This window comes from Pholcus phalangioides, unplaced genomic scaffold (genome assembly GCF_987345545.1).
Source record: "Pholcus phalangioides strain wild (caught in Gottingen) unplaced genomic scaffold, Ppha-v1.0 ptg000030l_1, whole genome shotgun sequence".
Classification (NCBI taxonomy): Eukaryota; Metazoa; Arthropoda; class Arachnida; order Araneae; family Pholcidae; genus Pholcus; species Pholcus phalangioides.
This window is the reverse complement of record NW_028301620.1, coordinates 6,191,292-6,206,553: the sequence shown is the minus strand read 5'-3', so window position 1 is coordinate 6,206,553 and position 15,262 is coordinate 6,191,292. Positions and strand designations below refer to the sequence as shown.

Here is a 15,262-nt window from a genome sequence, read left to right as displayed (position 1 = left end):
TGTTAATTCACTAATTAAACTCATTTATTTTCACCTAAAAATTTCTTATATCAGGGTGTATAAATTCACAGTTTTTTAAAGAGTATTTTCAACCAAAGCAGAGCTGACAGGACTTGATACCCAAAGCATTTGTTTTGGACGTTTGAATACAGCTTCAATTGGAAAACCATTGCATTATAAATGCTAGTAAATGTACCATATCATAGTGCAAAAGTAAGAATAACTAAGTTTGACTAAGGATAAGTTACAGGAGTTTTTCTTAAGCTTCATGTACAAATTAAAATGACATTTTAGTCTTACAATTTAGTATTTTGATCGCTAGATATATTTCAGTGTTATGCACAATAAGACTATCTCAGTGATTATCTAGATAATTTAATAATAACAGAAATCAACATTACATGTATGATGTAATAAACTTTTTTAAACACTTATCTGTTGTAAAAAGAGTACAGCAGATGGTTTGTATCAAAGCACATATATAAGCAGTTGAAGAAATTTTTGAAGGTCATTCAAGAATCATCTTGAATCAGAGAATGTCAAATCATTCCGTAGTTTTACCTTCAGTGTTTATGCTATGCTTTATTCAAATTGTATATTTTATAAGAAAAGAAAACATATATATATATTTTTTTCTCCAAAATAATTTTCTGTAGGGAGTAGAAAATTGTTTCAGAATCATATTAAATATTTATTCTTTGTATAACATAGCCACTTTAAACATTACATGCAATTAATGTGTGTATTTCCAATGGGAATTTTTATATTGAAAAGCAATATTTGAGGTTTTTGACGTGACAGTTTAAACCATCAAAAAATACCATGCGTCAAAAACCTGCCAACCCTGCACTAAAGGTGAAGAACTTTTGTGGTAGGAAACTTCCTTTAATAGAACATGTTTTTAGACGTGACCAGGCTACTGTTTGTTCTGTATAGAACTGCAAATATGCTGCACCCTGTATTAAAAACTTTCATAAAGAATCACCTTAGTTGTTTGATATGAAGTATGTTTATGTGAGTGTATATGTATGTATATTTTTTTATATAGGTGTTGTTTACCTTTTTGGCAAAGTTCACTTAAAGGAATCAAATTCTTACGCCAGTTGCTGCATAATTGTCAAAGATGTTCTGAGAAAAGTTTTCATTCTGCCAAGGGAGACTGTATGTAAATTCCCATAGCTATCACCTCTAATACTCAAATATTGAAAATAAAAGTATATAACTTTTTTTTGCTTCCCCTTTTCCTTTGTTTTTGATTGTTCATATCATTGCAGGTCATAAACACTGTCACTAAAAGCAGCACAGAAAAACCAGTGACATTGCAAGATGTTTATACAGAATTTGGTGCTTTGGCTGAGAAGATGAAGATTGCAGAATTCAAGACAAAGGTTCTACTTAATCCTTATATTTATTCTTGAAAAAGTTTATAATTTAACGCAAACCTGTATACAAACACAAAACAGTTTTCTGATAGAGAAACTCAGATAATCATCCTGTATGTTCATATTTTTTTCAGTTGCTTTATGATTGAAATTTTATGTGACAAGCAATGTAATGATTCTCAAAATGCCAATTTTTGCAATAGAGACATGGTGTGTATTTTCATCATTATCCAGTAGCTAATTACCAACTATTAATCTTGGAGGAAACTTCCATTAAGGAAAATGCTTCAAATTTTGCCATCCACAGTCCTGAAAGCTGTTTATTCCTTTGGTTACACAAATAGTGCATATCCCTCTTCCCTAAGGGTCCATAATGCATGTGACCATTCATGTTACACAGAAATATACCTTTCTGTGTGTGAAAGAATTTTTTTCCCTTTTTATTGTGAATCTTCAGAAAGAGATTGAGTAGGCTACTACTCTCATTATCTATATACGATGGAAGCAGACTAAGGGTTGAATAAAAAAAATTCTGAATAATTTCATATATCTAGTTATTGCATGATTTTTTCAGAACAGCACAAAAAATAACAGGAGCAATGGCTTTGGGAAACTACTACTACAGTAGAACCTTCATAACCCAACATACAAATAACTTGACTACCCGGATAACTCAACACTTGTCATTCTCATGGTTAGCATAATACTAAATTCAATGAGGAGAAATCCCCTCAACATGACACATGATAACTAAATCCCACTTAAGTCGACATGTTCATTGATACTTTTGGAGTGTCAAGTTATCAAGGTTCTACCATACTACTTAACTGCACATGCACCTTGTACACATTCCCCTGTGGAATTCCTAATTCTGTGGTGTTTGGTCAGAACAAGATATCTCCAAAAAATGTCTTTTTGATCTAAAAGTAAGTCTTGCTAACTATAGCTAATTACAAGTGAGATAAATGCACAAATATGTGCGTATGTCTAAAAAACATGCTGATGTATGATATTTTAATTTGTATTTGTGTGCTTTATTTTTTATTTTTAAGTGACCGTGAAAATACTTATACCTCAAAACTGTGATTTTGGAATTATCACGTTCTGACCAAACATCACAGAATTAATCAGTACATGCCCGAATGTGTGTTCTAAGTGTATTTTTGGCCTTAATGTATTTATGTTATCAGAGTTGTTTTTGTTTTGTGCTTTTGTTGCCATCTGTCTTCCATATTTTGAAGTGGCGATAGTAAATGTTCTTGAATTTTCATGTTATGTAAGTATCATGTTGAAGGTGTGTCTGCTCAGGTCACATTCATGCCTAAAAGTCGAAAAACTGCAGAAACCCAACTTCAACTGGCCACCAATAAGGTTCGAACATTGGATCTTTATGATGAGAGTCCATCAAAATGCCCACATAACCGCACAGCAGTTTTAAGAAACTGCATATTCCTATGTACAAGGAATGGAAAAAACTACTACATAATATATGCACATCTTATAAACATTGGTGGGTGCTGGAAAGCTGTATATATCATTCTCAGCCCTAACATATTTATGATGTCAGCGTTATGTGTGTTTCAGGTTCTAATTTTGGTTTGCGAGGGGATGAATGTTTTTGTGTTTAACAGGTCAATATTAACAGGTTAACAATTTTCTTAATCTGAAATTTTTTTTTTACTAATTATAACTTGAGAAAAATAACTTTTCATAACTTTTTTTGGAGGTATATATTTTATATATATATCTCCATAACCAAACAGATTCTTGGATGATAGATGGCAGCATTTAAAATATTTTTCTATTTGAAAATTTTTTCTAAGACTAATGGCTTATATAGGAATTAGCTATGCAACTATGATGAGAGTGATACCCCATGTATAATTGCACTCTTATTCAAAAATAAATTGCCCCCTATATAACTGCACTCTTATTCAAAAATAAATTGCCCCCTGTATAATTGCACTCTTATTCAAAAGTAAATTGAAGTGGCATAGGAAAAACTAATTTTATCAGGTGGCCCCCTAATGTTTTAGTTGAAGTTTTCATTAGTTCAGTATCATTTTAATGATAAGGAGAAACAAATTATAAATGTAGAAACATACACTTTTTATTTTCTCTGTATTCCCCCCCCCCCCACCCCATGATAGTTTTTCTTTGATATCAAACAGCAGTTTGTTTTCCCTTAAAAATGAATGAATGCTTACATAAATTAATAAAACTTGAAATGCCCTTACTTTGTTTTTTTAGAAATCTGTGAAGCATTACGCTTTCGAAAATGTAGAAATTCCAGATAAATGTGAATACCTCGAAGTCCAATACTCTGTGAGTAAAACAAATATTACATTCTTAAAATAAATAAACCATTGTGATACATACATTTTTTTGTATTTTTTCATTTATTTTTCCATGCACATTTTTATCTCTAGAATTATGTACTCATAAATATTATGCTAATTTTAGGCACGATTTCCTGCTTTACCATCAGATTTATCAGGATCCACTTTTAGCCATGTCTTAGGAACTGATACATCAAGTTTGGAACAGTTATTGCTGGAGCAAAAGTTGAAAGGACCATCTTGGCTTGATATAGAATGCCCAGGTGATTTTTCTCTTGCCATTTATGCACTGGAAGATTGGATAAGATAATTATATACAGTCCATTGTATTATTTATTCAATGAGCAGCATAGTTTTTTTATTTGAAATCATGAGAACACAAAAATAGATTGATAAGTTAATAAAGTTTTGAATTTATCTATGCCACATTGTTACAAATTCAGTTTGCTTAATGGTTCACACACACTGCTTGTGAAATGATTTTCATTCAGTTCATTTTATATTAGATTTAAGTGTTTGTTAAATGCAGGAACCTTTATGGGCACTTGGCTATCTGCAACAGTCACTTTTTTTTTTGTTGGAGAACTAGGAAAGAATTTATTAAATTGCTTATCTGAAATTTTTTGCTTATCTGAATCAAAACTGTATTGCAAAATATTTGCCAAATGATCAAATTAAATTAATATAATTTAATGGACTGCTATTTATAATATTGATCAACAATTTTTCAATCTTTTAATCTGTCAAAATCTTTTTTTAAATGTGGCTTAAAAAAAAAACTGCACATCATCCTTCAAGAGATACAGTAGATTCTTGACTATCCGGCCTAATGTGGCAGAAGGATGGGCTCGGCAACAGAAAAGATATATAGGCCAGAGTTCTATAAATTCTCACCTCCTATATCCCCCCCCCCCATACCATCAAAAACACCCTTTTTAACCAAAACATTCTCTTATTCATATTTCCGTTTATCAACCTCTAAGTCCAGGCAATTAATTAATGAATGTTTATTATGTACTGAACTGTATGTTTGAATAACATATTACAGAGTAAATGGTCCAAGAATTAAAATATTGAACATATTTTACAGTAAATTGTATTATGTCTAATTTGATTGCAGGAAACATAGTCATGTACACTACACAGTATGAATACATATGCTTTTAAAATAAAGAAAACATTAACATAAAGTGTAAGCTTAGTTCTTACAAAAATTATTCAAAGTTATTTCACTGTTGATTGATAAATGATTATGCAAATATCAAAGGCCTTACGCGAAAGGTAGTTCTAAGATAAAAGAGTCAAGTTTTACAGCTTTTAGTTTTTAAAAAATTTCTTAATAGATGACTTCTTCCTTTTAGCCCTCCTTCCACAGCACAATTCTCTCTGCATTTGCACTCTAACCTGCACAGCACGGGAGATATTAATGGCCAGCTTCACGTAGCGACACACCCTCCCAAAACTGGTTTATGTGCAGCTTTGGAATCACAGAGAATTATTGTGTATGAGTTTTTAACTAGGTCGGATAGTTGAGAGCCTACTGTATATGTTAATAAGTCTATGTGAGTTTGGAAAAAACTTGCAATTTAAAAATAAATATTTATTTTATTACAGAAATTTCTAATCCCCCAGTGAGTTGGTGTAAACTAGAGGTGAGTACACATTTCTGTTTTTAGTCTTTTGAATTTCCACTTTATTGAAACTAGCTCCATCAAAAAGATTGGCAAATAAGAAAAACAAAAATGAACAGATCAGTTCAGATGCACACCAGGAGCAGCACTTAAAGCAGAATGTTTTGGTTAAAAGTGTTCTGTGGGGAAAATTTCTATTTTAGTATTTTCTACACAAAAGAGTTATTTTTCTTTCTTTTCTTAAAATTCTTCCCAAGATTGTTATGCAGTAACAGTGATTATTCTATGATGTATGTCACAATTTTTGGTATACAGTGATACCTCATCTAGTGAATGCCTTGGCTTACATATTTTTTGGCTAACAGATTTTTCTTATGTTTTTCTGCCTCTGCTAATGAATATGGATTCAGCTAACAAACATTCTAGTTGATGAGGATGCATGTGCTAACATAAAACAGGTGCTTCATAAGCTAAATTTTCACACTAATCAAAATGAAACTAATCAGTAACTGTCACTTAAGCCAGATCAGTTTATTTCCACTTCGAATGGCTTCCCAGATACACCTCTTTTTTCAGAAACATTTTTTAGTCACTTCATGTAATATGGATGATTAAGCTAAGCAAAAATACATTAAAAAAAAAATCTTGAATGTATAGTTTCAATGATATGGTAAGACTTAATACCAAATTGAACAGTCTCGACATTCTAGGAGCTAGCTGTATCACATAGCAAGCACACGACTTCACACACTTTTTTTCATTATGGCTCATGAACCCAACTGCATGGCATTTTCCATAGAAACCTATGAAAAATCATGTTTTGGCCAACAAAGATGTCAGCTAATGAATGTGATTTTGGAATGAATTATATTCATTAGCCAAGGTATCACTGTATTCTGCTTTGAAGGCTCATTGTTTGAGATTGAGATTAATGTTGCATTAACAAATATAATTTTATGAAATTTCATCGATTAAGTTTTTGGGTTTTTTTAAATAAAAATTATTCAGCTCTCAACTAAAAAAATCTGAACAGAGAAATTTTGAAGGGAAAAATCTTGATGAACCCTCTAGTATAAGTGGACAGCTGCTGTAGGGGCTGAGTCGTCATATTGATGGACTCGCATTACAAGGACACGGGTTCAGACCCCACCAGTGCCACAGTGGTGGTTGGCTGAAGGTGGGTTTTCTCTGGTTCTCCTAACCTCGAGGTGTGAACGTGAGCTGATATCCCTATTAGAAAGTCTCGCCACAGAGAGCAACAAGCCTACAATTGTACATTTCATTTTCAGTCATTATTCTTCATTCACAATTTGAAATATAGGTGGCAGCACTGAAAAATCATACGCTACGCTAGATATACTCAGACTGTTAGGTGTACACACTTTGTTCTAGACTACTCTAAGCTAACTGGAAGAAATCTCGGCAACAGGATAAGTCTGGTGGTAGAGCTTTGGCGTTTGTTCATTCAGCATAAGTGGACAATAATGATTCTCTTTTCAAGTGTTAACTACCTTGGTCGTGACACTTTTTTAATTCATGAAATAAATTTTTATGGTGGTGCGTTTTTTTAATGAACTTTGGTTTTTTTTATTGTATCTTATTATTATTAGGGATAGGACTGATAGTGAGCTGAATACCATGTATTCAGTTAATTGTTTAATGTTTTGGTTAACAGTTCTAATGTTTTGATCAAATATTTGGCGGCAGAATATAAAATTACAATTATGTATAAAATAGGTGCTTTTAATTGAAAATGAAATTATTGGTATTTTCAAAGGATTATATTTAATTTTAATTATGTAATTAATTAAATAAATATTAAACTGATAATTGAAAGATTATTATTTCCATGATAGATACACTGGCAATAAAATTTAACAATGACACGCACATATATATATATATATATATATATTGTATTTTAATACTACTCACAGAATGAATTTTTTTTAAATACTTGTTACAATATCATATCCTAATTAAGAAAATATCAACCATATTTACTCTCAACTGGTATTGCATCATAAAATTTACGACTTGCTTTCTTATTTTTTCCCCTCTAGATGTTCTTTGTCTTTTGCCTCTTTCAGTAGCTCATTACGTATTGTATCGTGTCTAGGTAAATTCTTCAGTTAGCGAACTTGTCTATATAATTCATGTTCATTTTCACCTTATTGCAGCAGGATTCTATTTTCAGTTTCATGTTTTTCTTATCCTAGAAATTCACCCTGACATAACCTATTTCATAGAAAGGGGATATATACTATACAATAAAATATAATCAGTATATATAGATTTTTAATTAATGGGAAAATTTCCAATTAATGTAATTTTTTAAAATTAGTTTGATGTGCTTAGATTTACACAGATATTTGGCTGAATAGCTAAGCATTATTTGGCCAAACAGCTGAATACCGAATAGCAGAGAATGTTCATCCCATCTCTATCTATATATATAAAATTGATTTTCGGTGTGTCTGTCTCTGTGTGTGTGTTCTCTACACAAATCTACAATTTTAGATAGATCGTCACCAAATTTTGCATATATACCAAATGGGACCCGACTTGAACGATAAGCTTCTTTAAAATTTCGTCAGAGCAGGGCAAATGCCCCAAATGGGCAAAAACTGTTGGACAACAATGGTTTTTGAGCCTCAACAATCACTTTCCGAGCGTTTACTTTGGTTACCGTGGTTCCCTAGCAATGTGTTTCAGACGTGTTTTATGCCTTTACAATGGTTTGTCTTTTCTTTAATCCTGTTAGTATATGTATAATAGTTTATGCCTTTATAATGGTTTGCCACTTTATTCAATCCTCCCAGTAATTAGAGCTTTTTGAATAGACACCATTATCAGCATCACTTTGAGGGTAAGGCAAAAGATGACCCCCCCCCCCCCCATAGAAATCAGTGTTAAAATTGCCGATTTTATTGTAGAAATGTTGACAAACAGACATCCAGACAGTTTTTTGCCCAATTGCTCTGCTCAGGCAACAATGGTTTTTGGGCCTCAACAATCACTTTCCGAACATTTACTTTGGTTACCGTGGTTCCCTAGCAATGCGTTTCAGACGTGTATATGCCTTTACAATGGTTTTAATCCTGTTAGTATATGTATAATAGTTTATGCCTTTATAATGGTTTGCCACATTTTCAATACTCTCAGTAATGAGGCTTTGTGAATAGACGTCATAATCATCATCAGCATCGCTTTGAGGGTCAGGTAAAGGGTGATCCTCATAGAAATCAGTGTTAAAATTGCAGATTTTATTGTAGAAATGCTGAAATTTGGTGGGGTTTTCTGTCACATCAATAATTTAAAAAATTTTATTGAATTCTCGATTTTTAAAATATTGAGTTCTCTCAGAGATACGAAGCCCAGAAAATTAAATATGAAGTAATTATCCGGACCTACTTTTGAGTTGGATATCCATGCAATAACATTGATTTCAACTTTTTATTTGCATCTTCTCAAGCATGAAAATTGATGTCTCCGTATTATCTTTCAATATCCAACTGCATAAATTCATGTGGATTAGGATATTTTAAAATTAATTATGGGACCGCAAAGTATATTGAAGAAATTCCACAGAGCTTTAACTAAGCATTTTTGGAAGCTGAAACAGGCAGATGTGGATAACTTGAAGTTTGGATATCTTGATGTGGATAACTTGAAGATTTTTTTATTTCAAGAGTCGTTGCAGGAAGTCGCTATATTGGCTAACTTAGACACAGTTTGTATGCCTCTTAAAGAAAGAGGGAGATATCATGTGATCCAAAATATCTCATTAAAGAAAACCCAGGCGGTGCCGGGTATTACAGCTAGTATCTTATAATGTTACAATTGACTGTGTGTTTAGTTAACATTAACAGAGAATTCATGTAATTATACTTAATGTAGCTATTTTTATTTTTAGGCTTGTGTCACCAAAATACAGAGTGTGTCTGTATGTAAAGAAACCATTCCAATTCCGCCAATGGTCACAGTTGCTTTGAAATTGTCAACAGTTGTAAACCCTAAAACTCATCAAAATGAGGTTTGTTTGATGATAAAAAAATTTTCAAGTAGAATTACCTCTGTTAAAAATTAGAAAACAGTGAAATGATAAAACAAAATAAATATACACATGAAATGATTATTTATATGAAACATTTATCAATAGCTTTTTTTTTCTTTTTCAGATAGTGGCTATATCCTGTCTTTCACATTCCAATTTCCCTTTAGATAAACCTGCATCTAAACCTTACTTTAATTCTCATTTTTGTGGTAAGTTTATAATGTGTTATGTTTGTTTGTTTGGTTTGACTATGTGTTAAAATTATTTATTCATGTTCAAGAAAATCTGGGGATTATTGAAAGATAATTTGTGCAACTTAATTCTTGATCCAAACTACATTTGAAAAACAGCCTTTCTATTGCAAAGTATTATCTGTATTTATTACTATGAGATAACATTCTGTAGTCATTAAGTTTCTCTGATACATGTTGAACATGTATGAGTTGTTTAAAATAAGATTGGACAAACTTTAAGAAAAGGTGCTATATTGCATCTTTCCAATTTTAACATAATTGAAATCTAATTTAAAGTATAAACTTGGAGAAGAAAAAAAAAAAAGCCTAACGCTGAAATCATTTGAAGTTAAAAATGGCAGATTTCATAGTGTGTTTCAGTTTAAGCATCTTTGGTCTAAATATTTCCCCTCAAAAAATTGAGGGAAAAAAAATTATGGCCCTATTTCTTTTCTTTGTATAATGAGCTATTGTCTTTGAATTAATTTTTTTAGTACCCTTTTTGAAATGCTGAAACTAAGTTTATTTTCAGCTATTACTAAGCCGAGTGATTGCATTTTCCCTTTCGATTTCAAGATGCATTTGGCCAAGGACAATGGTAGTATCAAAGTGGAGTGCTTTGATAGCGAAAGGGCACTTTTGGCTTTCACTCTCGCCAAACTTCACAGAATAGATCCAGATATTATTATTGTAAGTATAAAATTTTCATACTTAATTTTTTTAGATGAACATGCCAGTGATTGGTGCTTTTTTTTAGTAGAAGAGTTAACATGGTTGAAAATATTGTCATATTTTAATTATTAAAATATGAATAAAGTCTACTGTAGAGGGAAAAGATATCATATTTTAAAGAATATCTAATGATTTCTGCTAGGACATTTCTAATGTACCCCTTGAAGTTTATTGTGCTGGAGTAAATCTTGAAAAGTTGAAATTCTAGATTTTTTTGATAAATCTGTTTATGAAGAAAAGTAGCGATGCTGTATATTTTGTTCTTTTTTTTTATTCAATTTTTAAAATTGTTTGTGTTCATAGGGTCATGACTTAATAGGATTTGACTTAGATGTTCTTTTGCATCGTATTTCATTACACAAAATTGGTAATTGGTCTCGTTTGGGGAGACTTAAACGTGCTGGAGCACCTCGCTTAAGTGTAAGTTATTATATTGCTTATACGTTTACTAAACGATTGTCTTTTTTTCTTCTTTCTCCTGGATGGGTAGTGATCTGTATTGATTATGATTATATGTTCAGAATACAGGTGGCTTAGCAGATAGGAATTCAGCTTGTGGCAGATTAGTATGTGATGTGAAAATATCTGCAAAAGAACTGTTACGATGCCGTAGTTATGATCTGAATGAACTTTCAAATCAAATTCTGGATATTCAGTTTGAAGAAATATCACCTGAAAGTGTGAGAGACTGTTTTATGTGAGTATTTCATTATTGCAGATAAACAATTAGGGACCGTTCAAGTATTACTTAAGCAAATTTTTTGCCATTTTTGAGCCCCCCCCCCCCTTGTCAGCAAAATTTCGTCATCAGTTCTGCCCCTCTGAATCCTAACGCATAGTGGTGGGATCAGAGGCGTACATGGGGGGCCCCCCCCCCCCCACGATGAAAAATTTTTTTTTTTAATGCCAAAAAATTTTTTTTTAATTGAAATTTCCGAAGAAAATACCTTTATATGTTACTATAATCAATGTCTGCTAATTTCAATGTTATTTGAGGGGTATGAATGCAAAATTTATCTTTACTAAATTCATTGCGACCCACCCTCTAAGACATGTAATGATAAATCGCATAAAGGCCCTTGGCCCAAATATGGCCCTGGGGCTTATCTGATGTGGCCTGCCCTCTTCAAACCTAATTTTGTAAAAAAATAAACCAAGCGGCACATCTACAGATCGCTTGTTTCCCATGGTACAATTCCAGAACATTTAGGTGGCCCGTGGCACATTTTCAGATCATTTAAATGACCCGAGACACAGTTCCAGAACACTTGAGCGATCCGTGACACATTTAGAAATTCCTTGAGTGACATGTGACATAGTTTTTGAGCACTTAAGTGGCCCCCAGTGCTGTTCTACATCACTCAAGTTACCCGCGGCACATCCTCAGATTATTTAAGTGATCCGCAGTATATAATTACGGATCACTTGAGTGATGCGTCTCACAGTTCCAAAGCACTTAAGCGGCATGGACACATTTCCAGATCACTTGGATCCGCAAAACATTTAGGTATCACTAAAGTGACTCTGTAGGGCACTTATCAATAAAAGGGGATATTACTTCAAATGCCCATAAACTATTGAAAGTTTTTTCTTGTTTTTGGCGCAATGAATAAGATGCTATTAAAAATATTTCATAAAGGGGGGTTGATGACGTAAGCATTATCCAACCCGCTCCTCGCCCCTTGTCATCAAAAATCAGCAAATCTGAAACCCCCTCTCCCCATTGATGATGAAATAATAATTGAACGCCCCCCTTATTATGAAGAAAAGGTGGAGGTAAATTGTTATAAAAAGGCAACTGTAGATTATTCTGTTTAAAAATTGAATTACTGTAGTGTGAGTGATTCAAATGTTAACCCTTAAATTCTCTATTTTTTTTTTTTTTTTGAGCTGATAATTTTTTTCATAGTTAATGGTATGTATGTGGAAAGCCTGAAAAATCATTAAAAAAATCTACGTGTTCTGTAAGTTCTATAACTATTGTTGAATAAGTATCTCGGATTGTTCTGCTTTTACAGGGCCTTAAAGAGGCTGTTTAGTCTCAAAAATCGTCCATAAATTAAATGTGTTGAAGTAATATTACATTTCAAATATATAATTATTTTTGTGATTCAAACTATAGTAAGGAAAAAAAATTCAGTTTGCAAACTTCAAGGTAAAAAAAATAAATGCAAACAAAATATTTTAACAAATTATTGAAATCACAGACACAAATGCTCTGCAACAAACCAAGAATTGTCGTTACTGGAATATCTACCAGCAAATTCAAGATATAAAATGGAAAAAAAATTACCTCAGCTTTAAGTGCAAAGTCGATTCTGAATTTTTATCTTCAGAATGGCTGTAGTTATGAACGTCTAAAAAACTTTTTGCAAATGTGGGCAAAACCATACATTTAAGGGTTGAAGAAGAGAACAAACAGAATATAAACTTTTCTGCTGAGAAAACATTTATGGTATTTCTTGGCTCATATGGTATGCTCTTTATGTTTTTCGAAATATAATTTTGAAGGTTATGCTTGTAGAATACGAGGAAACAGTATTTAAATGGAAATTAAATTCTATCTTGAAAAATGTGACGTATACTATGTAGTGCTTACCTTTTAGCCAAGGCCGTCTTAAGCTCATCCTGGGCCCAGGGCAAAGTTATTTTTCTGAAGCTCCCCACCTGACGAGACGTATTTACTTTTGAAAATTTCAATCAGATCTTCATAACACAAGGGCCCCGTGCAGTTGAGTTCCCCCGAGTCATGCTGCATGAGCCCCATGCGTTAACACTTGAACAGCCGGAGCAGTCATTTTGACGGATTTTGATTTTGAAAACGCTGTAATATTGGTCAGTATTTAACATACACGCTCCATTTTTGGTGACTTTTCATTATTTCTGCACTTATCTCTGTGTACAAACCAGGGTTGGTAAAAAAAACCAAAAAACCGGGTTTTTTTGGTTTAAACCAGGTTTTTTTGGTTTAAACCGGTTTTTTTGTTTTAAATAGTATTAACATTAAAAACAATGAAATTTCTGAAAAATCATTCAAACTTCCAATAATTAACAAAAATAAAATGTTTATTAATGTAATTAACACTATTCCCATGCTAATTAATCAATAAATATTTATTACATTTTAACAAAAACCAACTTTTGCCATTTAATTATTTTTTGCTTAACTCAATGGATTACTGTGTGTTTGAAAACTCTTTTAATGTTATTATTAATCATATAATATATAAGGGGTGATCAAATGAAAAGGTACGAAACGACACGGTGGGTACAAATGTAGACTTTATTCAAAATATACACCATAGGCCTGAGCACAACGATCCCACTGATGAACAAGCCGCAGGATTCCTTGTTCCCAGAATTCCTGTGGCCGTGACGAGACCCAGTCCTTCACAGCGTCCTTGAGTACGTCGTCCGAGTTGAAGTACTTCCCTTTCAGGTGTTTCTTCAGTGGACCAAACACATGGAAATCGCAGGGCGACATGTCCGGACTGTAGGGCGGATGGTCCAACGGCTCCCACTTGAACTTGGCCAGTTCCATGTGTGACTTTGGAGACGTGTGGACACGCGTTATCATGGAGCAGAACCACACCCTTCGTGAGCAGCCCCAGTCTTTTGTTCTTGATGGACCTGCGTAGGCGTCGGAGTGTCTCGCAGTACACATCAGAGTTAATGGTTTTTCTGTGCTTGAGGAATTCCACAAGTAGCGGACCTTGAACGTCGAAAAAGACGGTGAGCAACACCTTGCCTGCTGACGGCACGGCTTTGAACTTTTTAGGGGGAGGTGACAACGCATGCTTCCACTGCATGCTGTCCCGCTTTGTCTCTGGCTCGTAGTGATGGCACCAGATCTCATCACCTGTGACGATCCGCTCCATGAAAGCGGGGTCTTCCTGATACCGAAACAGATGTTGCAGTGCTAGCCCCATACGCAGTTCCTTTTGCTGGTCGGTGAGCTGCTTCGGAACCCAAGCGGCACACACCTTCCGATATCGCAACCTGTCGTGAACACGGTTCCACAGCTGACATCCACCTTCACCGCCAATATTCGCAATGTGACACGCCGATCACTTCTCACTAGGTCGTCCACCTTGTCGATGAGATCGCTCGTGATGACAGTGTTTGCCTGGCCTGGTCTCGGGTCATCACCCACACTCTCACGGGCTGCACGAAAACGAGCACTCCATTTTCTGACAGACTTGTCAGAGACACATTTCTCCCCGTAAACTGTCACCATCCGGCGATGAATATCTGCCGGTTTCTCACCTTCCGCTGTCAGAAATCGAATAACACCTCGCTGCTCCTCAATCGTCGAATTTTGCAACACAAACGCCATCTTGTCCTCATATGGACTGCCGCATCATTTGGACGAGGCTTTTGATAAGAGCCTCTGCTCTCTCTCCTGCACATGCGGGCGCCTGCGCATGCTCCGATCCCAGTCAGAGACTCCAATCGCATCCCGAGATGTCTCACTACGTTCTCCCATGGCGGAATATGCAATATTTAACTGTTACGTTTTTACGTCGTTTCGTACCTTTTCATTTGATCACCCCTTGTATAAAGGTTTTTCTCCAGTTACTTTCAGTATACTTAATTACGAAGCTATTTTGCAAAAAGTAATAAAAATTAGGTGAATATAATGCATTTAATGAAGCATAAATAATGCCGATTAATTAGCAATGATTTACGATATACAGGGTGATTATAACTAAGGTTCTGATTTCAAAACACTGTAAAAAAAGAGTGATTGTCAGAATGACTTGAAAATTGTCATGAATATTCCTGAAAAAATTCAATTTTATTTGATAAAGGGGAAAAAATACTTGAAAATCTAAAATTAATGACATCATCCAACATGTGCGAAATTTGCTTGCAGAATGAAAACGAT

General features: G+C 33.8%; 1 protein-coding gene across 1 annotated transcript in view; it reads left to right on the top strand.

Annotated features, from left to right (window-relative positions):
• The window catches only part of PolA1 (DNA polymerase alpha catalytic subunit), an 89,032-nt gene that overhangs the window by 26,301 nt on the left and 47,469 nt on the right, over positions 1-15,262 (top strand). The window contains exons 10-19 of the mRNA XM_089252676.1: positions 1,049-1,161; positions 1,275-1,388; positions 3,633-3,707; positions 3,846-3,984; positions 5,336-5,373; positions 9,269-9,388; positions 9,534-9,618; positions 10,175-10,332; positions 10,678-10,794; positions 10,896-11,071. Coding sequence (XP_089108802.1) covers positions 1,049-1,161; positions 1,275-1,388; positions 3,633-3,707; positions 3,846-3,984; positions 5,336-5,373; positions 9,269-9,388; positions 9,534-9,618; positions 10,175-10,332; positions 10,678-10,794; positions 10,896-11,071 — 1,135 coding nt within the window. The remainder of the gene's footprint in view (positions 1-1,048; positions 1,162-1,274; positions 1,389-3,632; positions 3,708-3,845; positions 3,985-5,335; positions 5,374-9,268; positions 9,389-9,533; positions 9,619-10,174; positions 10,333-10,677; positions 10,795-10,895; positions 11,072-15,262) is intronic.